This window comes from Zophobas morio, unplaced genomic scaffold, assembly GCF_036711695.1.
Source record: "Zophobas morio isolate AGI-343-1 ecotype UQ-CSIRO unplaced genomic scaffold, CSIRO_AGI_Zmor_V1 ptg000009l, whole genome shotgun sequence".
NCBI classification, from domain to species: Eukaryota; Metazoa; Arthropoda; class Insecta; order Coleoptera; family Tenebrionidae; genus Zophobas; species Zophobas morio.
Genome location: NW_026972114.1, coordinates 4,511,941 through 4,535,950, shown reverse-complemented (window position 1 = coordinate 4,535,950; position 24,010 = coordinate 4,511,941). Strand labels below are relative to the sequence as shown.

At 34.5% G+C, this 24,010-nt stretch overlaps 1 protein-coding gene across 2 annotated transcripts in view; it reads left to right on the top strand.

Annotated features, from left to right (window-relative positions):
• The window catches only part of LOC135125772 (serine protease snake-like), a 37,189-nt gene extending 13,809 nt beyond the window's left edge, over positions 1–23,380 (top strand). The window contains exons 4-7 of one of the 2 annotated variants that reach the window (XM_064051453.1): positions 2–133; positions 557–669; positions 8,591–9,002; positions 22,929–23,380. In XM_064051453.1, coding sequence (XP_063907523.1) covers positions 2–133; positions 557–669; positions 8,591–9,002; positions 22,929–22,958 — 687 coding nt within the window. In that variant the 3' untranslated portion in view covers positions 22,959–23,380. Of the gene's footprint in view, position 1; positions 134–556; positions 670–8,590; positions 9,003–9,491; positions 9,757–22,928 lie in introns of those variants that run through there. The other variant, XM_064051452.1, reaches the window with a different exon arrangement.
• The last annotated feature ends 630 nt before the right edge of the window (positions 23,381–24,010 follow it).

The following is a 24,010-nucleotide window of genomic DNA, read 5'->3' as shown; positions in this document are numbered from 1 at the left end:
TGTGTATAAAACATCAGTACCTCCCATTGCACTATACGATGCCAAACCAGTTACAAGAAACGAGTGTGGACACCAGGTAACCAAATTAATTGTGGGCGGCGAAGCAGCTGGAAGAAAGGAATTTCCACATATGGTAATAAATTTCGAATTTTGTTAGTTTCATAAATTATCGACGTCGTATTAATACAAAATACTAAGGAAAATCACACCATACTCAAATATTTATATCTGTGAGTGTTTCGTGCTTTCAAGTTTCCTTTCATTTATTACATTGATTAATGCTTTCTTCTAGCATCATTTCGAACTAAAAAAGTTTGTTTTTTTTTAAATAAATACATATAATAATTTTATAAATTAATTCAAGCGCATTCGTTTTTGCGAACACGGTAAAATTAATACGTTTTTCTCCTTCAAGAAATTTTTTAGAACATTTCTAAAATCATTGAAAACATCATTAGCGAAACATATGAGATACCCACGTGCAGTATTTTTCATTCTTGGTAGATAAGGAAACATACGTGAGGATAAATTTTAAATTTGTTATTGTTTGTTTTAGGCAGCTATAGGCTACGATTCACCTGGCGAAGGAATAAAATGGCTTTGTGGTGGAACAATTTTAAGCGAAAGATATGTATTAACGGCCGCGCATTGCCTGTCTGATCATAATGCGTAAGTATATTTCGCGTGCAACACAGAGCAAGTGTATCAAAATTTGTTTAGTAGACATTAACCGAAGTTTTAATACTACGTAGTTTCAACTGTGGTAAAAACGACATTTAAAAACAATGGCACCAGATTTAGAAATCAGTGTTTCAGAATTACCATTTTCCCTCAAAGTGATAAAGTAAAAATAGGTACCCTTGACTATTTCATCAAACTTACGATGCACAGCTCGCATTGAGTATTTCTGTATTTCTCATGAATTAAGAGTATTCCCTTTTCATTCTCCCATCAACTTTGACACTAATGAGAAATAAAATACAAGTGTCCCAGTTAAAACTCCCCTGCATAATACTTTCAAAAAGGATGGAGGTTTTGCAATTCTGTAAACGCCATTGTTTTTACAGCTTGAAGGTGAATGTATAATTTTTTAACACTTTTTGGTAGATCATTAAATCACGATTAGAATAATTTATATAAAACACTTAGATGTTACTTAATTTTTCAGTTCAAAAGATAAAATAAAATAAAATTCATAAATATAAAAAAAATATATTTAATGAAACAAAAGATTACCAGTTTCTTTTATGCACAAAGAACTGTTTTAAAGCAGTAATATAAGAGCATGTGTTCGCACTGGCATTCTTCACAGTGAACACAAAACTTCACAAAACGACACGATGAATTTCAATTTGGGCTTGTGATTGTGGACAAAACGTTGTATTGCATTCGTGCTCGAACTGCGTTGTCGCGTTTAAACATTCTTCTTGGTAAAACGCTGTATAACAAGAAAAAACTATAACTTATCCTCAGGGAGAAGATTGTATCTAATACAACACCTCTTGACTTTGGTCGATTTAGGTGTTGTTGATTTATAACTCATAAGGTCATAAGTGTAAGCATACCAAGGTGGTCAATAAATGTCTTGTCTACAATCTATTTCTAGAGCACTTAAATTATTTATAAATTATAATATTATCATAACATGTGCGTGGCATTCGTTTTATTTTCCTTGGTTTATTAACAGTTTCGGATAGAATAAAACTATGATACAGCAGATCCAATGGTTTGTTGGAAATTCAAAATTCAAAAATTTGGCCTTGACCACGATACACTTACACCGGTATGCCGACGCGCATGTTGGCTTCGGGAGCGTGACGTCACTTCGATGCAAGTGGACGGGAAACTCAAGCGCTCTGTAGTGGTTACGCACTTATTCTCATTTTTTGTCAACTATTTATGCCAGTAAAAACAGAGATAAGTCATTTAATTAAAACTAATTGTAAGAGATATGTATATTTTATAATTTTTTTTATTTCAAATCTAATAAAACAAGTTCTAACAAATAAATAAAAATTTATAATATCAAACATAGTACTACAAACTTACAAATCATTATTATTATTGTTAATGACATTTGTCTTTACCATTGGTAAATTTTGAAAGTTTTTTCTTCATTTTATTTCGCAAATTCTGGAAACTAATTTTTTTATTTAATTCCCGTAGTCGGAAGATACGTTCGTGTCCTGCTCAAACAGTACAGTACTTCATACGGTAATTGATTTTTTAATTTTAACTGAGTCCTGTTTGCTAGCGTTGTAAATATATTTGTGTCTTTAGATATAAATGAACCATGCATCTCATCAAATTCAACATCCATAATTTGTGCAGCTTCAAGTAATTCAGAACTAAGACTCAAAAGACCACCTCTAGATAAAAACTGTATCCAGTCTCCCACTTGATCGTTTATGTTTAATGTGCACATAACTTGACTTCCCAGATTTTCAAATTTGTTTTTAAATTTATGAGCGACGTATCCCGCTATATATTTCAAAGCTTCATTATGAATTTTGCCTTTACATTTAATTCTTTCTGTTATTTGATTGTCATTGCAAGAATCAATTTGTTCTTGATCTTCGAAATAATCTGGCTCTGTAAATGAATATGGCATCACATCTTCTTCACTAGAAATTGGCGTCTCTAAATTTGTTAAATTACTCAACATAGACTGTGTTAGGCAGGTTGCTACATCATCATCAATCAGATTTTCTATCTGTGTTAAAGGTTTAACCAAACATTTTTCCTCGTGTTCTTCAGTATTTTTGTTTTCAGTAAAAATTGCGGAAGAATTTTTACCTAAAATAAACCATCTTATCCGATATTTAAAATCCAAAGGATGAGGATGATCATTAGATGCGCCCATTCCTCTAATATAAGAAAAAAAATGTTCTAATACATCTTGATTAAGTCGTGCCGTGAGGATGTATTCAAGCTCATAATTTGATTTTAAATAATCAAATAATTGCTCCAAAGAGTGATTAGATAAAATAATGCCCTTCTGAAACGGAATTAAAGATTTATGTTTCCCTACAATCATCTTTTGTACCATATCCGTTGTTTTGTGCAGGAGCTTTTTTTGATTTTCAATATTTGTTCCGAAAGCACTTTTTTTTAAATCGTTTTGTTCTAGTTTCGAACGGGAGTTAAAAAGATCAAACCAGTCATTAATGATGTGCACAAATTCTGCAACCTCTCTCCAAGGAAGCTTTGATGGTATCAGTTTATGTGTCCCACAAAATTGAATCGCTTTTGACGTCGTTTCTGACAATAATTGGGCAGCTGGTTTTACTTTTTGTCTTTCTGAACCTTTTAAATCCAAATGGTATCTACTTATTTTATAAGCTATGGAGAGCTCTGTTGTTGAAATCCCTAACAAATTTTCAAAACAAATTTTATCTACCAGAATATGATTGATCCAAAATCCTGCATCTATTAAATGATTTCTTAACAACTTAAGGAGATGCGGCACATCGGCAAAAACAAATACTTTTAAATTTTCGTTACCGGAATGTTGAAACCAGCAATTTTTGTCGTATCCAACATTAAGCTTTGACCACAATTTTGTGTTACTAGTGCCCATGTCACTAACAATACCGACAACAGTAAAACCAGCAGCATAAAGACGTGCAATAATGTTATTGAGAATATCTGGAGTCATTGCCTGATCAAAATTATAAAAAATTGGTTGCTTCCAGTTGTTAATTAATCCACGAGCCATTATAGTTTGACAGCTTTTGTGAGGGCCTATCACTTTTTGTTGCGTTTTATCTATATCAATTCTATTGGATAAATACATTTCGTCAAATGATAAGATGCATAATTTTTCTGATTCTTTTAACTGATGCGATTGCGTTTTCATTAAATTCATAACTTCTTCTAAAATACCTTGATCAAGAGTTAATGATGACGCCCACTTTCGCAGAGTAGAAAGAGCAGGTAAAGGATATCCATTGCTTCTTAAATAACGATAAGTCTTTGGGCTCACACTCCGCAAGGATATTGCTGAAGCGATGTCATCGCCAGACCATCGTAGATAATTGTTGTCAGGATTCAAAACACGCTTCAGTTGACCGGGTGTCAAAAATTTTGTGAGTTTTGCTTCCATATTTATACGCTCTTTTTCCATTTTCTCTACTTTGTGTATTAATTCGTTCTTTTCTTTACGGAGTTCATTAATTTCTCGCTTTAAATGCAAAATTTCTTGTTTTTCTGATTCATTCCTAAAATAAACATTAAGTAGGATGTCATTTTTACTATAACATTTAAACAAACAAACCCTGTTTCACACGAATGTTCTACAAGTGCGCCCATCTTTAAACTAATACTTTCCGTAAACTCGATATATTCAGTTTCTTTTAGCGACTGAGGCGATGTGGGAGAAGTAATAGTCACCGTTTCTGGTAAATTATTGTCAGTATCATTTATAACTTTTCTTCGTTTAAGCCGTTGTGACCTCTCAGAATCGGATGATGATGTTTTTCTTGTTTTTGGGAGATATAAGGTTGGAACTGCGTCAGATTTAAGATTTCTAGCATTTTTAGGCAATCCCATTAATTTCTGTTTAATTGTCAAGTCTTCAAAACATTCTGGTTCAAAATGAATTGAACAAATACAAGCTAAAAAAATTACGAATGATTTCACTCCAAAATATTTGTCATGCAATAAAAAATATATATTTACCATTTTTAAAATTTATTTTATCTTGCCGCTTTCAGGCGTTCACCCATTGTTTTAAAAATTGAGGGTTTTTAGGGAATTTAAAATATTTTATTCCCTTTTTTTTTTTTTTTCTGTTGCAGTTATTACAGTTAAATACGGCACAACTAGGCATGATGATCACTGAATTGAAACTGATTTTCTGCAGGGCAAATTCGTTATTTGTATTACAGCTTTTAAGAGAATGAATGGGGATGACAGTGGTCAAACAGGCAATTTTATTGTTTCCGGTGGTGCACATGTGCGGTTACATCCCCATAAAGTAAAGTCAAGTGTCCGTTTAGACATTTGTATTTGTGAAAAGATAAAAAAAAAGAAAATGCTAAGAATAAGACCTGCACTATATTCGCTTAGGTATGAGAAACGGCCGAGCTGCATCGAAGTGACGTCACATGCGCTAAGTCTGTCTAATTTGGTTCAAAACGTAGCATACCGGTGTAAGTGTATCGTGGCCTTGACTGTGATCGTCTGACAAAATGGAACCCTACATTGTGTTTTTGAAAAACGGCGGGATGCGTTCAGATGCAAATGGTGGACCCCAAGGCTGGAAAAATACGACTAAATAAAACACCAAATACTTACATGGAGGAAACAAAAAAATGACAAAAAAAAAAGAAAAAAAAAGCTGCGACTAAATTGCGTCCGTTGAAGACACCACTTAATGCTCAGCTACAAAAAAAAAAGCTTTGAATGAAATCAAACTAAACGTTCTGAATCAGTACAAATATTTGAATATCACAAATTTAATAAAAGCAAAGAAACATCTGAATTAGAGCAACTGGTTGCAAACACACAAGTTATTACTGAAGTGTGGCGGCAGATTTAAAAACATGGCAGTCAACAAGAGAACAAAATTTAAATACAACTGTATGCGGCAGCGGCACCAGAGTGCACTCCGCTTCCTCTACGTGTTTCTGTGTTATTTAACCTAAATTCCATTTAAATGTTCAATTCCTATAACTCTGATATTAAACTACAACTGAACAAATGCTAAACTTTCAAAAAGGGCAATAAACAACATTTAAATACACTATATTATAAATTATAAATTATTATAATTATAAATACACTCTCGTGAAGTTCTAAACAGCAAAGACTTCTTATCTGAGATTAAAATTGGACATCAGAATATTTACAAGAAAAAAAAAACTAGCCAAGATTTATAAAAACAAAAAAAAAAAATCTGGTGTGAAGTAAAACTTGTGCAGACGAAAAACATTACGGAAGGTTAGAAATTGCAGAGGATGAAAATTTACATTCAATTTAAATTATACAGCAAAGAAAATTACTGATGCTAAAACGGTGAGATAGAGAATAATTGTATGAGGTGAAAAATTGCAAAGCTAACAAAATTACATGAACTCAATATTTTATGTCCATTCGAGTTATTTTTATTATTTTATTATTTAAAAGTGAAGTTATTCAGCTGCATTGTGGACCATTGTTATACATTCCCCCAAACAAACATAAAAAATATGGGAGGCAATCTGGAGGTTCAAAATGGCGTCGGACGAATGCCTCGTTCAAACAAAAGATGCGTCAAAATTATGCTCGGTTTGAAAATATTCTTTCAACATGGCCGCTGCCAGAACAAATAATTCACCTGATGTTAATTTATGCCACAATTTATCAACGGTTCAAACAAAGAATTCATGTTAAATTATGCCTTGATCCAAGTGATTAGTTACTTAAAACCATTAGCTTTGAGAGTTTATATCGTGAACTATCCTTAGCTTATCCCAACCAAAACACATGATGAATAAACAACACAAACTGTATCAGGCGTTTCGAGAAAAGCTCCATGGTGATGTAATTATCCACGTTGCGAGAAAAATATCTCGGTGATGTGATGATTATATAATGATAATAACTGCCTAAGAGGAGAAATCGTTAAACCCCCCGTACCCCACTTTCACGGTCCTTTTCCCCGAGTGGGGCAACGTTAGATTGGTTTAACTGCCATAGATGAACTATTAGCAATCTTGTGTGAGGAATTAAGAAGCGTTATAATGTAACACTCAAGTATAAGCGTCTAGAAACCTAATTTATTACCTGGTAAACAAAGAACGAGTCCTGACTAAGTGAATTTCATGAAATCTCCTAGCAAGTGTTTATCTAAACAAATTCCTAGTTGTTAAATTGTGTTAGTTATAGTTAACGATTAAACTCCTAACATGAATTGTGAATTTACAAAAAATAAAACAAAATTACACACGTGTTAGCGTCGGTCGAAAATTCACTTATTTCCGCTTGAGAAGAATTAGTTACGCGTGTTGGGGAAAACTGTGGCATCGCAATCGGTTCGATTAAATGTCGTTAAACAAAGGCTTACTCTCTTTTATCAACTACCAAACCAACTAAAATTAACCTATCTTCCTTACTTACTTACTGCATGTTCCACTTACAACAAACAAAGAAAAAGTGACGCCACCGAACAAAATGACTCATCTATATACCAAACCAGCCAACTTCTACCAACACTCTCACTAAAATTCCCTAGAGCTACCAGAAAAGAACTAAACGTGCACATGATTACCTATGTGTAACGATTTTCTTGATTGCATTTTTTTTCAAATTCAAATTATTCAAATACGATTTCGCGCCGATGTTAATTTTTATCAGCGCGAAATTTTAATTTAAATTCAGTCACCACAATACGTTATACAGCTTGCTGAGACTACCTAGTGACGGTCGATAGATTACCAATATTACGACACATATAGTGTCCTCGTTGGAAAAGTAGACTCTTAAAATATCCAAAGACAACCTACAAAACTGAGTAAGTAGGTAAACAGCTCTTTGGCAAAAACATGATTTCTTAAAAAAAAACCTACTCCGCCATTTTGCGCTGCAGTACAACAAAACACACTAGAGAGCGTGTAATTTGTAAAACTATACTGTTGCTTTTCTTCTGGACGAAGCTAGTGTTCACAGACACAAAAATACTAACTTTTTGTTCTTCTAAGTACGTTTCCAATTGCAGCATTTTATTACCTATACATCGTACATTTTTGTAACATAATCAAATAACTTCGTTCCGTGCTCACTTACTGTATGATATTGGAGTTTACTTTTTGCTTGTTATTATTTTTTGAAGTTAGCAGCGGCTTCAGGCCGTTCTCGAAAAACACAAATTTTTTAACTAGGCCAAATTTATGGGTTCTAAAATTTGATCTAATAAATAAATCCATGTCGGTTCACACTTTGTAAGCAAAACTCCGGGCTTCCTCACGCTTTGGTTGAGGTTCTACTTATGACAAAAGATCTGTCGAAAAATTTGGAATTTAAATGGCGTTTTACTTGGTCAACGTTTCTAATTAATACCACTCTATCTAAATATATTCACATTTTACGTACCGCTACGTTGACATTTGCCTCCGATGCATTTGGAATTCTGGACCCCATAATTTTATAATTGTCTTTATTAGTCTTCCTACCATTGTTTAGGTCTTTCCTAGGTATTTTTGCATAGTTCTTATAGTTATCATATTTACAATTGTTTTTTTGCAATATCTGCGATACAAACTGGTCATCGATTACGGCTTTAGTTACCGACCTAATTTTCATGATACGTACGTACATGTTTTTTAAAATTAAACATTAAAGTATGCAGCAAAAACTATTCTAGTAGACCTGACTTCACATGACCTGCCGTTAAAAATTAACAGTAGTTATGTAATTTTGTTGACACATCTGTTTCCATGACAATATATGGCAATACGTGCGTCATATTTTCAGTGTACAATATTAAGCTTCTCCTTTCAAGCTAAAAACAATGGCGTTTACAAAATTTCAATATCTCTAGCCATTATCAAGCTATAAGGTCGCGGAATTTTATCTAGGATGCCTATATACAGTATTCAACATTTCGCAGAGGCAATGCGCTGTGGGTAAGACTTGGTGTAACCAATCTCAACTCAACGTACCGTAGACAAGAAATTAAGATATCTGAGCGGATACCTCATCCTGAATACAAGCCGAACTCTTATTACCATGACATTGGACTGCTACGATTAGAAAAAGAGGCTCAACTAAATTCGTACTCAAGACCAGCATGTCTTTATTTAGACTCAAAAATTACAAAGAAAAGAGCCATTGCAACAGGATGGGGCCACACATCTTTTAATGGAGCTACTAGCAACGATTTACTCAAAGTAGTCCTTGATCTTTTTGATCAAAGTACATGTGGCGCATATTATCAGAACTATAGGAAAGTGTCACAAGGTATTCTAGACAATCTCCAGGTGTGTGCCGGTTCTGTGGACGCAACCAAAGACACGTGTCAGGTAATTTGTTAGTTATTATTTTTTTCTCTTTACGTCTGAATATTCCCATTATTTTGTATTAGAACCTGAAGATAAACCATAAGCAGTTATGTGTACTTTTTTACAAAATTTGCATTAACTATCTGTGTAATCTCTCTTTACTTGCACCATCACTTTCACTAGAACCTAGTACGATTTGGTTACAGTCTTCGTCCGACATACTATGTTTACACTTGTAAAGAATGCCCGCGCTTCTTGGCATTTTGTGTTTGGGAAAGATACCTGGTTAAACACAGTGTGTCAGACAAAAAAAAAACATACCATTTTACAACACCTTACCAAAATTAAATAATTTTATCATATTATGTGATCTACGGTTGCGTAAGCGCAAATGACCAACTTGAATTTGACCCTTAAATGTTCTGATGTTGTAAATTTTGTTCTCGACCTAATAAATTTGCTAATTACGTTTGTTTGTAGTTAGTATATATTAAATAACTTTCTTTATAGGGAGATTCTGGTGGTCCTTTACAAATATATCACACTGATAATAAGATAAAGTGCATGTACGACATTATAGGTGTAACATCGTTTGGACGAGGTTGTGCCGGCAGTCCAGGAGTCTATGTGAGAATTTCAAATTATATTAAATGGATAGAAGATATCGTTTGGCCGCAAGAATGATATTTTCTAGTTAATTTTTCTAATGCTTTTGTCCTTCTAAGTGATATGACTAACTATACTGTACCAATATTCTGTAGATGTAGATATTAATAAAGCAATACATAGAGACATAAATCTCAATATTTTGACATGAATATTCTAGCAAATGTTGTTTACAGTTAGAGCTGTTTAAACAAATCTGCTTAAATAATAGTTTATTTATTTTAAAACAAATAAACCACTCAACAAACATACGATCCAGTGAGTCTAATGTGGCTTATTACATACTGTTTTGTTTTTGAAAACTGTAAATCACTGTTTTTGTTTCTACAGGTGCCGCATCCAAGTCTGGATATAGGGAATTAACATGCGAATTGGTTTTTATTTTATAATATCTCCCCAGATCACTTTAAAGCTATTATTGAGTGATGGCTTTGTGGAGGTCGAAGAGGGCTATCGGCCAGTATTTTTTTCAAATCGTTGCATCGCGCTCATTCACTGTAAAAAGGTTTTAAAAATCGTATTTTGAAATTCGCGCCCGATCCGAATTGTCGCGAAGTGTTCCGTCGCACTGTCGAAGTTCGGCGATCGCGTATTTTCATTACCCATGCAAAATACAAATGTCAAAGTGAAATTAGAAATTATTCTCATCAGAAATCAACGAACAAGTCAAACTGAATTATTTTATCCAGTGTGATGATTATTGTAGGACAAATTAAACGGAATAAATGCACAAATTGATCCATTCATTCGTCATAGTGCGCGACCCCGTCAAACGAGCCATCTCGAACTACAATCACACCATATCCAAAAAGCCCAAGATGAAGACTTCAAGACTTCGAGCAGCTGGTCTTCCTCAAAACCCCATCAAAGCCCATCGGCAGCATTGCGACATTTTCTGGGAGCCCTCATGCTAGGAATGTACTCGGGCTGCTTCACTCAGTAATCACTGAACGACTCAAATTGAATTATTTTATCCAATATGACGATTATTGTAGGTCAATTTAAACGAAATAAGTGCACAAACTGCACAAAATATTTTATTAGGTTATGTTATGTTCTACTGCGATTAGATGAAAAAGCGGGGGCCTGCATGTTCTTCAACAGTTAATTTAATTAGTAGGTAATTTGGATAAATTTCACCCTTTTTTTTGGAATCATTAAAGATTGGAAGTCAATTGATTTTACATTCGTTAAGCAGCGATGGATTTTTGCCTCCAGGAAGCATCTTCATTACAGGAAATTTTTGAGAGAGAAATGTAGAACATTGACTCATCAACATTTTAAAGTATTTTTCTCTATTACGAATGTGTTTTGGGATTCAGAAACTTTTGTATTACTGTTTTATTTGTTTATTGTGTTAACAACAACAAAAATAATATTTCGCAAAATAAAGTTACATTTATTTTCAAAGGTGATAAAAATTACATAAAATCAGGTGGGCACGACGTTTTCTAGGGGTCTTAAACAGATGAGATAGAAGAATTTCAAAAAGCATCATGACAAAAAATTGAAGCCTGGGGACTACTTCTCACATATAGAGTTTTACGAAGGAACGCTTTAGAGAATCTAGGCTGATGGAGAGTTTTTGAGGAAAATTTGTTTTACTGACGTTCATTTGGTCTTAAGGGAAGTTATAATCGTCAGAACGATCAAATTTGAGCATTACACAACCCTCACGTGGTCCATGACCTTCGTTATCAATGGCGTGCAATTGTCAGTGTATGACTGGGGCTTCTAGGACATCATGTCATTGCACCTTTTTTCATCGAATCCGGATTGAATGCTCAGAAGTAGGATAATATGCTAGCTCAGCAAATACTTCCTGGGACTCGAAGGGTGCGGCATCTGCAGCAGGTCTTTTACATCCAGGACCAAATCTCCAGCCATACAGTTCGCATAAATGTTGTTTATTTGAACCAGTATTTTTCCGCAATGTTGGAATGGAAAGTTTGCACCGGCCCATTGGTCTGTGCATTCGCGGGATCTAAATCCCTGGGAATTTTTTCTTTTGAGATTTCTTCACGACCATCTGTATTCAAACAATACCAGCTATACAAACAGAGAAGCACTGAAACAAGCAATCCAGCAATATTGTCTTCAGATTTCAACTAAAATGCTGATCAACACGCGTAGGAGTTTTGAAGATTGGCTTACTTACTGTACAGCTGCTGAGAGCAGTCTTTTTGAGCAATTCTTGAAAATAGTGCAATATTTCTCCAGATTCGTACAATATTTCATTACCTACTTCATTCATCAACAATTGTTAAGTTTTGTTATTTGTAGTTATCTAAATGGTTCATTAAAAGGTCCTCTTCAAAAGCGCCAGCTATTTTGATGGTAAATCTTATCATCACACAATAAGAAAAGCGGGCCCTCGCTTTTTCATCTAATCGCAGTAGAACATGGCATTTTAATGAGATTTTAGTAATAAAGACTCGATCAGCACCAGCAACATAACCTAATAAAATATTTTGTGCAGTTTGTGCATTTATTTCGTTTAAATTGACCTACAATAATCGTCATATTGGATAAAATAATTCAATTTGAGTCGTTCAGTGATTACTGAGTGAAGCAGCCCGAGTACATTCCTAGCTTGAGGGCTCCCAGAAAATGTCGCAATGCTGCCGATGGGCTTTGATGGGGTTTTGAGGAAGACCAGCTGCTCGAAGTCTTGAAGTCTTCATCTTGGGCTTTTTGGATACAGTCTGATTGTAGTTCGAGATGGCTCGTTTGACGGGGTCGCGCACTATGACGAATGAATGGATCAATTTGTGCATTTATTCCGTTTAATTTGTCCTACAATAATCATCACACTGGATAAAATAATTCAGTTTGACTTGTTCGTTGATTTCTGATGAGAATAATTTCTAATTTCACTTTGACATTTGAATTTTGCATGGGTAATGAAAATACGCGATCGCCGAACTTCGACAGTACGACGGAACACTTCGCGACAATTCGGATCGGGCGCGAATTTCAAAATACAATTTTTAAAACCTTTTTACAGTGAATGAGCGCGATGCAACGATTTGAAAAAAATACTGGCCGATAGCCCTCTTCGACCTCCACAAAGCCATCACTCAATAATAGCTTTAAAGTGATCTGGGGAGATATTATAAAATAAAAACCAATTCGCATGTTAATTCTCTATATCCAGACTTGGATGCGGCACCCTGTATATAATGATATGGTTTAATAACAAACTGTGAGATATTTAAATAAAACTCTCTCGTGCGTAATTGTCAAATTTTTACACATGCGCCGTTACCAATCTGTTCATGTGAAAAACACTATTGGCTGTAATGCCAACCTTACAATTTAACGAGTGGTTACAACCTTATGGATTTAACTGTATACAGGGTGTTAGGAAATGCTTGCAACAAACTTTCAGAGCAAAGGCATTACAAAAAAAGAAATCTAAAATCTATGTACAACTTTTTTCAAAAATGTATAGTTTTTCTTTTAAATCGCCTTAAAAATAGGTATCACACCGTTTTGGAACTGCATGGAGGCCAATTTTTCAATAATACGTTCCATTATTAAAATTTCTATTGTTACTTAGCAACGAATTAGGAATGGCAATCTGCTTTCTATCTATCAAGGGAATCGTTAAAAAAAAGCATCGTTGCTTAGTTACCGAGATACACTAACATTGTTCAAATTGTTTCAAATATTATTGTTAGATTTATAACTGTCATTGTCAGTAATACTCATTGAGAAAAAATGCCAGAATACAGCATAGAAGAATATGTAGACATGCATTTTGTTTATGGGGAGTGTGGAGGCAATGCTAAAGCTGCAGCAAGACGGTATGCTGAACGTTTTCCTGGGCGTCGACAACCGTATCGCGAAACCTTTTCAGCCGTGGATAGGTTGCGGGAGACAGGATCAGTTTTACCTAAAAATCAGGAGATCGGACGAGGTCGAGATCCAGATATGGTCAACATTGAAGAGCACATTATCAATCGTGTTGAAGAAGACCCGTCAGCTAGTATGTGAGAGATGGATTGGAAGAGGTGGACCCATCGCTTGGCCACCCCGTTCTCCCGATCTTAACAGTTGTGATTACTACTTATGGGGTTATATGAAATCAATTGTTTATCGAACTCCAGTTAATAATTTAGAAGATTTAGAAGCAAGAGTTATGATGGCCGCAGAACGGATTCGAAACGATCCTGAAGAATTAAATAGCGTCAGTAACTCATTACTCAGGAGAGCAGAAGCTTGTATTCGTGCAAATGGTGCTCACTTCCAACATCTGCTTTAATTTGCTTGTTTTGTTTTTGCGTTTTTTGTTTTTTATTTTCGCTTATTCGTTTTGTTTGTTTATTATAAAATTAAAGGTTATTTTTCTTTGTGTTGAAAATTATATTTAACAAACTGGCTTAAATTTTAAAATCGTTGGAAGATTTTGAACAAAGTTTTTAACTTATACAATACATTTCTTGTATTTGTCTTTCCGCAAAGCAAAAGTAGAATATAAATTTATTAAGAAAAGACAACTGATGCTGGACAATCGAAAAATAAAAAGATAATGTTGGACGTTGGAGTGCTAAGCTGTGTTTAACACCAATTTTTACCTGATTTTTGAGAATATTTCAACTGCTTAGACTATTTCTAGGATCTTTTTTTATTTCCTAATATTAAAAAAATTCTTAAAAACAAGAACAATTAGTATATGGTTAACCATTAAGAAGTAACAAAGAAAATACCTTAAGCGTTCTATGATTTCGGTACTCTAAGGGTACCTTTTTATTATCAATAATGAAATCACTTCCATTGCAAAGAGGATACTAAACACAGTTTAAGATGAGGGAATTGGCAGGAAACCCGACAGTTATCGTACAAAGGGCAAATGAAAGTGCGTATAAAATGAGTTTTTCTGTCATTTCAGTAGTAAGTGTTCCTTGCTACGGTTCACTTTCGCGTAGACGGCTTGCGCCGGGATTGTTTGCAGATCTTGTTCGTGCGCAGGAGCCTCATGTACATTGTGCAAGTTCGGGTTTTTACCTACAAGCGGCAAATTATTTTGTTGCAATTTTCATAACGAGTGGTATACGAACGATCAACAAGCGGAGTTAGTTGTCCTACATTCCCTACCGTTCCGCTGCTACATTAATGGACCACATTAGGCGAGTGATCAGATCGGACTCGGAACTTAGGTCCTACAGACTCCTCCGAATTTTGGGTGGATGTCTTCAATTGTTCATCAAACAGTTAACCATAGTCGCTTTTTTCAAGATCGAACAACAGGGGTCTGTACTAATCAAGTCGAAGGGTAGTGAGGAGGATGAAAAGTTTTATCACGAGGTTGGGTGCCATGAGTTGTCCCTTTTTGCCGTAGTATTAGATCAACTGGGAGCGCTATTGCGCTTGAGTTGACGAACTATTTCAACATTTCATTTACCACACTGCTGAATAGATAGATTTTCCTAATCTTTCTAGTGTTTTCCTTCGGGATTTTTTTCAGGGGAAAAACGCAAAACCCCTTCTTTCTGGTATCACTGCAAGTTTTCACAGGCCGTTTGTGGTGTTTTCTGAAATTTCCGTTAACAACCGCGTTGGTACCCTTATTAGCGTGTCGGAACCGCGTCTATTTCGTTAAAAGTCCGAATCAAACATTTTAAAACTCAAAGGTGTTTATTGTATTGACGTAAATGTGACATTTTTGTCAATTTTTGACAAATTAGATTTAATCGTTTCTAAGGAAATAATCATTTTAGTTCCAGAATTTTCACAACTACCTTAGAAAAAAAAGACAACGTCGGCAGTTCTCAAAATGTCGGGACTGATTTTTCGATACGCTTTTTGGAAAAAACTATTAACCTTTGAAAAAAGTGTTACTAGGATTTTTTGTTGTTCTCTTCTTCAGGAGCCTACCTTCAAATTTTGTTGCAAGCATTCCCTAACACCCTGTATTAGTAACTAACTCCGATCTTTTCCCTTCGGTGGCTGGGTCAAGAGAGATAACGTTTCTTCATTCGGTACCGTCTCGTACCCCGTCCCGGAGACCCCCACCTAGGGGATGCTGAATGGGAATGGAGATGATGCGTGTTCGTCCAGTCACTCTTTAAATTGCTAAGGGCTAATTGGTAAGTGGTTGGTAATGGTAATGTGTGGGAAAGTATACTTGGTTAGGTTTTAATGTATCACTCTGAATGTCACTGATTTGTACAGTTCATATTAAAATTTTCAACCTTTCCTGGTTCTAATACAGTTTAACAGTCATGAAATTGTTGCTATAAACCATGTGGGAAAATTACTTATTCAAACGAGTTATAACCGAAATTCCTGAATGATTTAGTTAAGTATTACATTATAACACACGTCTTATTGTCTCTCTGAAGACTGATAAATCGTGCATTTATGGCATTGACATTAATCTAAACATTGGTCCATTTTGAGAGAAATGACTTTGAAAGTTGCGGTTAATTTGATAGCCTGGTGGACTCGAAAAACTTGAAGGATTTGATATTTCCTTACAGGACTAATAATTTGTTTCAGGTCTAATTCTTGTTTGTTTGAATGTGGGGGTTTTAATCCACGAGATAATCGGTGAACACATGAAATAACACATCATTTAACATCCCGTAAATTCTTTGCGGTTGATAGAGTGACATAATTTAACAACGTACAAATTCTTTCAATCAAAGATCACCAACAAAAGGTACGAGATGAAGTTCCTTGGTCAATTGCAGAATGTTTGCAGAGGGATTTTAGCTCGAATTCGTCTCGTACACCTTTTTAAGTTTGTTCACGTGGGGTACCTACCTCCTCATGGAGTACACTTCCTTCCGGTCAGTAATCCGCGAAGAAGTAGATGATACAGCAGTCTTACACAATCAGGATGAGTATGTTTTGCAGCCATAAAATCTCACAACACAACCTGCCAAAGTGCACTTACCCGCAGCTTTTTGTTTCTTGTTAGGATGGAGGATTTTTGTCCTCCATATTTTGGGTTTTATTTAGGAGCACTTTTTCAAACTTGGGCTTCCCCATTTTGCATTGGAACGTCGCTATAAGACAAGCACACAATCTAAGATTCCACTTTTATTGACGATCAGAGTTCAAAGCTAAATTTTGAATTTTTCGTGGGTTCTAAAATTGTATTTACATATCAAATTATGATGGGATGTTTAGATTATTTTCAGTTATCTCACAACTTTTACTTTAAAAAATTGGTCGAAAGTTGTTTCGACAGACCTTCCCTCGCTCCTGAAGTACAATGAAACATATCCAGCATTTTCGAATGTGTGCACCCTCAGAGGCTTCGTCATTGTTTCTCTGTCTTATTAAACTTTTCTACCTGCAATGGGTACCTGTCCCTGTTTAGATTAGTGCCTAATAGTGACCAGTTCACTTAAGTTTATGTTTCCGTGTGTTTTGTTTTCGATTTAAAAAAATAAATTTAAAAACCACCCGTTTCTGAAGTGTGCATTTTAGGCTACTGACTGTTGACAGTCCCTTTTCAGATTCTGATGGTTCGTCATGTTGAAATGAAAATAATCCATCTCTAACAACCTTTGTTCTTCAACACTTGGTAATAGCAATCTGAAGCTCAAATGTGTATTTATATTTATACATCGAAAGAATGTCACGTAGAAATTAGTTTTATTTCCATGAGTTGTCTTTTCAAAACACATATTAATTAAACCACAATCGAACAAGATCTTCTGAATAATATAATTCTTATTTTATCATTATTATAACTATAAAAACGTGCGTATTTTTCACATTTTCGAGAAAGTGGAGTGACTCGTTCATAATTTGACCAATAAAAAATTGGAAGCTGTTCATGATTTAGCGGACAAGAAAAGTTGGAGGTGCCGGGATCATTGACCGGGACTTACTTTATTGGAGAAAATTTCGAAGGGATGTAATAACGTTCTTGGTGGGGATAATTAGAGACACTTTGATTAGCGTTTTACAATATACATGACAACTTTAACACATCTTCAAGATTTCAAAGCATTCGGTTTGCAGTTCCTGAATAAATTATTAAAATAAATTCACGCATTCATTAATTTTTTAAAACACCCCGTATAAGCAAATTGAAAAATAATAATGCAGTGATAAATCACAAGTATAGACTCAGCATACTTTGCATATGTAAGATTAAAGTAAGTTCACGCATTCACTATTTTTTTTGAGGCACCCGTGGAAACAAATCTAAAAAATATGAATGGAATGATAAATCACAAGTGTAGATTCATCATATTTTGGATATTTTAGATAGGATTTATTCGGCAAAACTTTGAGATGAGGTAATCATTTTGTTGGGGTTGATAAACAGGTATAAACAAGTGTGTTTTCCTAACATAATGTGTTGGAATGCTAGACAGTGGACAGTAGCGGGGCGTCTGTGATTAAAGTATGATACATTAGTGAATTAAAAAAAGCATGCTCTATAATGTCTCTAAAAAATATATACTTAGTGTGTCATTAAAAAATAAGTGAAATGTGGTAGAGAAACAGAAAAAAAATATAGGGTATCAAAACAAATTTATATGATCTCATTTACCTTCTTAGGTGGTTATTAGTATTACTAATCTATATTTATTTTAATGTATAGAGGTTATCACGATAGACAGACAGAAACGGGATACTTATTTCTTTGTATTGTAGGGGTCACGAAGGTCGAGAACACGTAAATGTAGAGTAGGTCGAGGGACTCGATTACAATAGTTCTTTCGCTTACGCTTGGGAAGTATTTGATATTGACTTTTTGTACTTCTAAGTACGTTTCCATTACAACCTTTTATTGCGCATGCATCGTACATTTTTGTAACATACCGAAATAACTTCGTTGCCTCTTCACTTGCTGTATGGTATTACTTTTTTTGCTTGTTATTATTTTTTTAAGTTAGGTCTGGTCCTTTTCCAAAAAATAAAAAATTTTTAATTACTACTTACATATTTGGGCCAAATTTATGAGTTTTAAAAGTTATTCTAATAAATAAATCCATGTTGGTTCACACTTTGAAATCAAGACTCCGGGCTTTCTCACCCTTTGGTTGAGGTTCTACTTATGACAGAAGATCTGTCGGGAAATTTGGAATTTAGATGACGTTTTATTTGGTCAACGTTTCTAATACCACCATAAAGTTTGGTATTTGCTGACATTTGCCTCCGATGCACGTAATTTTATAATTGTCGGTATTAGCCGGTGTGTACAAGTACGCATATATATTTTTTTAAATTAAAAATGAACAATTTTCGATAAGCAGCAAAAACTATTCCAGCAGTCCTGAGGCGACCTGACCTGAGCTGACGTTAAAAATTAACAGTAGTTATTTAATTGTGTTAGCACATCTGTTTCCATGACAATCTATGACAATTCGGTAGGTATATATCTTCATTTAGATCATTTCTATTTTTGCAATTAAAACTAATAAATCACATATGTGTGTTGTGCATAATTGTAACCGTAATTTAATGATCTATTAAAATCCATTAAAAATAAGTACTTTTCAGTTAAAAAAAACATTGATTTGCGTCAAGACACCGACTTCATACATGCAACATATTTCAGGTGTGCGAAATTAAGATTCTCCCTTCAACCTAGGAACAATGGCGTTTACAAAATTTCAAATATCTATCTATTATCAAGCTATAAGGCTGCGGAATTTTGTCTGGGATGCCTATATACAGTTTTTAACATTTCACAGAGGGAATGCACTATGGGTAAGACTTGGTATAACCAGACTCACCGATAGGTACCGTAGACAACAAATAAAGATAGCTGAGCGGATACCTCATCCTGAATACAGGGTAGACTCTCATTGCCATGATATTGGACTGCTACGATTAAAAAAAGCGGCTAGACTGAATTCGTTCTCGCGACCAGCATGTCTTTATTTAGACTCAAAAATTACAAAGAAAAGAGCCATTGCAACAGGATGGGGCCACACATCTTTTAATGGAGCTACTAGCAACGATTTACTCAAAGTAGTCCTTGATCTTTTTAATCAAAGTACATGTAGCCAATATTATCAGAACCATAGGAGAGTGACACAAGGAATTCTAGATAATCTCCAGGTTTGTGCAGGTTCTGTGCAGAGGCGGCTCGCCAGGTGAGGCAAGTGAGGCTGAGCCTCACCTATGCAACAAGACATCATAATTATCAGTATCCAAAATTCAGATACAGCTTCGTAATATTAATAAAGTCACGTATTATACAAAAAAAATATATATTTTTCACTGATTTTTGTCCCGCAAATTCGAAATTATTGATACGAGAGGCTCAGAATTTTGCGGTTCAGTTCTACCTTTATTTTCGCATGCAGCGTACATTGGTGACGCACGCGCAGATATGTTTTAGTATGCTGAAATGAGGCTGTCGTCTTTGAGCTTAAAAACAAGATAAAACTTGTTCGGAAATGTTCGGCCACTCCATCGTCGGTTCTAAAACCATTCGTGATTATCACGAGCAAGTTGCATCTTTGCAAGATTCTAAAGCATTCTCCCGCATATTTTACGGTGCTGTGCGTGTGTTGGTCGCTACTTTCGAACGAACAGGTTTACACAGGTGTACGGTGTACTCAGGTAGATACAGGTTGTCCAAAGTCAAGGCATTTAAATCAAAGGTAGGATCTTTCCAGTGTATACTATTCGTTTACTTTGAAATGAATCCCCAACACGACATTGTTATGTCTCTGCTCGAAACGCCTTTTTCAAGGCGAAGTGAAAGTGAGAAACGGGAAATTTTACAGTATCGACCCACGCATAAGATCGAACTTAATTGTCCAGAGAAAAACGTAACTCAAAAACGTACCTATTGCCGAACATTTCAGCTTTCATGGTACGAAAGCCACAAGTGGTTATGCGGTAGTAGATGCACTAACAGACTGTATTGTTGGCCTTGTTTATTATTAGGTAATGTTAAAAATGTATGGAATACCACTGGTTATTTTGATTTAAAAAACATCTCGCGAAGTACAAAGCTACATAATGATTCCAAAGAGCACATTAAAAATTGTATGGGCCTTAAGCGCGTCGAACGAAACACGTCAACAATATCCGATGCTGTGCAAGAACATGCAAGCATAAATAAAATTTTATACAACGAAAACGTTAGGAAAAATCGGCAGCTGCTAACTTACCTAATTGATGTAACTTTGCTATTAGGAAAACAAGAACTGTCATTTCGTGGACATGATGAATCCACCCATTCGGCTAATCGCGGTAACTTCAGAGAAATTTTTGACTGCATGATTAAACGTAACTCGGAATTAAGTGAACATGCGAAAAAAGTTAGTCACATTTTTACCGGTCAATCGAAAACTATTCAGAATGAATTAATTTGAATATTTGAATGATTTTATCAAAAAAGAAATAAATAATTCCAAATTTTTTGCTGTAATAGCTGATGATACTACAGATATATCTGAAAAGTCCCAGTGTTCAATTACTCTGCGATTTGTTAATTGTAATGGCGAATTAAAAGAACGGTTTTTAGGATTCCATGATGCAAGTGCTGACCGGACGGCCAATGCTTTATTTGAACTGTTAATAAACGTTTTGAAACCATTTGATTTTGAAAATAAATTAATCGCTTAATGTTATGATGGAGCTAGTGTGATGTCGGGTGAATTAAACGGTCTCCAAAGTAAAATTAAATCTCTGGTTCCTTCTGCTTTGTTTACTCACTGTGCGGCCCATAGATTAAATTTAGTGTTGCAGCAAGGGACTAATGGAATTTCCAAAGCTAGAATTTTTTTTGCAACAGTTTTAGGTATTCCGGCTTTTTTTAATCAATCTCCAAAAAGAACATTTACTTTAAATAACATTTTAAAAAGAAGTATACCGCAGGCTAATGAAACCCGTTGGTGCACACGTTCAAAAGTTGTTAACTTGGTTCATCAAGAGTGGGATAAGCTTAAGGTTGTTTTTGAAACGATTGTTAATGACAAGTCCTCTGGAATAGAGTCTATTACAAAGGCTCAGGGTTTCTTGAAATGTTTTGAGGACTTTGATTTTGCTATTTTCACTGTAATTTATAATAACATTTTTATAATAACTGATCCCTTGTTCAGAATTCTGCAGAAAAAAGTTTTAGATGTGAAATACTGTTTTTCTCAGATAAATATGGCTGTTTCACGCATTAAGTCACTGAGGAACGAGATAACTTTTACAACAATTTTTGAGTGTGCAAAGTTGAGGACTGGTATTCCAAACAAACGTGGGAAAGTAACTGATGAAGCAGAGTTAATTACAACTTACTGCATTTTATTTTATGAAATTTTAGATTGTATCACATTTCAGTTAGACGTGCGATTTACAGACCTAAATAAATTAGAATTTTTGTCTCTTGTGGATTCTGCCAAATATATTGATTATCGCAACGAGTTTCCGTATGAAGCACTGAACTCATTAATGAAAACATACCCAAAAATTTTTCAAAAAGATCGTTTATTAAATGAATTATCAAATATATATTATGATGATCAATTCCAAAATAGTGATATACAACGTAGTTTAAATATTATTAATAAAGAGTTCGAAGACGTTTTTCCTGAAGTTAATAAACTGCTATCTTTAATAGTAACAATTCCAGCAACCAGCGTAGTTGCAGAAAGAAATTTTTCCTGTCTTAAACGTATTAAAACTTATTTAAGAAGCACCATGTCACAAGAACGTTTATCTGGACTCGCACTAATGTCAATAGAAAAATGCTTAGTAAATGAATTGAGCAGAAAACCAGACTTTTATGACGAAATTATAAATAAATATGCCACATTAAAAGATAGACGTATAGATTTAATATACAAAAATTAAGTTTTCAACAACAGTTCCGAATTAATTTATTATTAGTTACTTTAATTGTTAAAAGCCTCAATTGATCGCGACAAATTATAATAATGTAGGAATACCTATATGTTAAATAGTATTCGGCGGTACCCCAATAACCATCTTGGATGAGCCTCACCGACTTAAATAGTCGCGAGCCGCTACTGGTTCTGTGAAGGGCAACAATGACACGTGTCAGGTAATTTATCAGTTATTTACTTTTTTTCTCTATACTGTCTGGATTTTTTCCACTACTTTGGATTAGACGTTCCCTAGTATTTCTTATTTACACAATTTAGGGTCGATTTTAACTTGGCCATTTGCGATTGTGTAATTCACGGTTGCGACGCAGCACTGCGACACCGCTTAACACCCTAGTTGTGTCAAAAATTATAATGCAATTTCAAGTTCAAAATTTGCATTAACTATCTGTGTAATCTCTCTTCAGTTTCACCATCACTTTCACTAGAACCTAGTACGATTTGGTTACAGTCTTTGTCCGACGTACTGTGTTTCCACTGATAAAGAATGCTCGCACTTCTTAGCATTTTAAGTATGGGAAAGATACCTGCTTAAATATAGTGCTTCAGACGAAGACAGAAACATACCATTTTACAACACCTTACCAAAATTAAATAATTTTATCATATTATGCTATCTAAAGTTGCAGCAGTGAGTTGCGTAAGCGCAAATGACCAACTTGAAATTGACGCTTAAGTGTTGTAATGTGGTAAATTTGACTCTCTACCTAAATTTGCTAATAACGTTTGTTTGTAGTTAGTATATATTAAATAACTTTCTTTATAGGGAGATTCTGGTGATCCTTTACAAATATATCACCGTGGTGATGAGATAAAGTACATGTACGACATTATAGGTGTAACATCGTTTGGACTAGGCTGTGCCGGCAGTCCTGGAGTCTATGTGAGAGTTTCAAATTATATCAAATGAATAGAAGATATAGTTTGGCCCTAGGATATTTTCTGTTTAATTTCTTTGATGCTTTTATCCTCTGTAAGTGATATGACTGTTTCCTGTACCAATGTTTTGTAGACGTAGAGATTAATAAAATAACACATATAGATATAAATCTCAATATATTGACATGAATATTTTAACGTATGATGTTTACAGTAAGAGTTGTTTAAATACATCTGCTTAAATAACAGTTTATTTATTTTAAAACAAATAAACCACTCAACAAACTTACGATCCAATGAGTCTAATGTGGCTTATTACATACTGTTTTGTTTTTGAAAACTGTAAATCACTGTTTTTGTTTCTATAATTAGGTATGTATGGATTATAATAGGCTTCATCGTTAGTCGAAAAATCAAAATTTTCTATAGCCTCTTCAATTTCGATGTTTGCAGTGGGGGTTTTCCTAAACGTAATTTTGAGTTTTTTATCATGATCTACATAAGATTTACAACTTTCGAGGCTTTATAAGAATTTGTATTATGCCTCTTTTTACGTTATTCCAAATTAATTGTTTTTAGATTTAGATTGTAACAATAATGGAGATATATAAATGCAATATTTTGAAACGACCCTTTCAAATTCAGAGAAGGAAT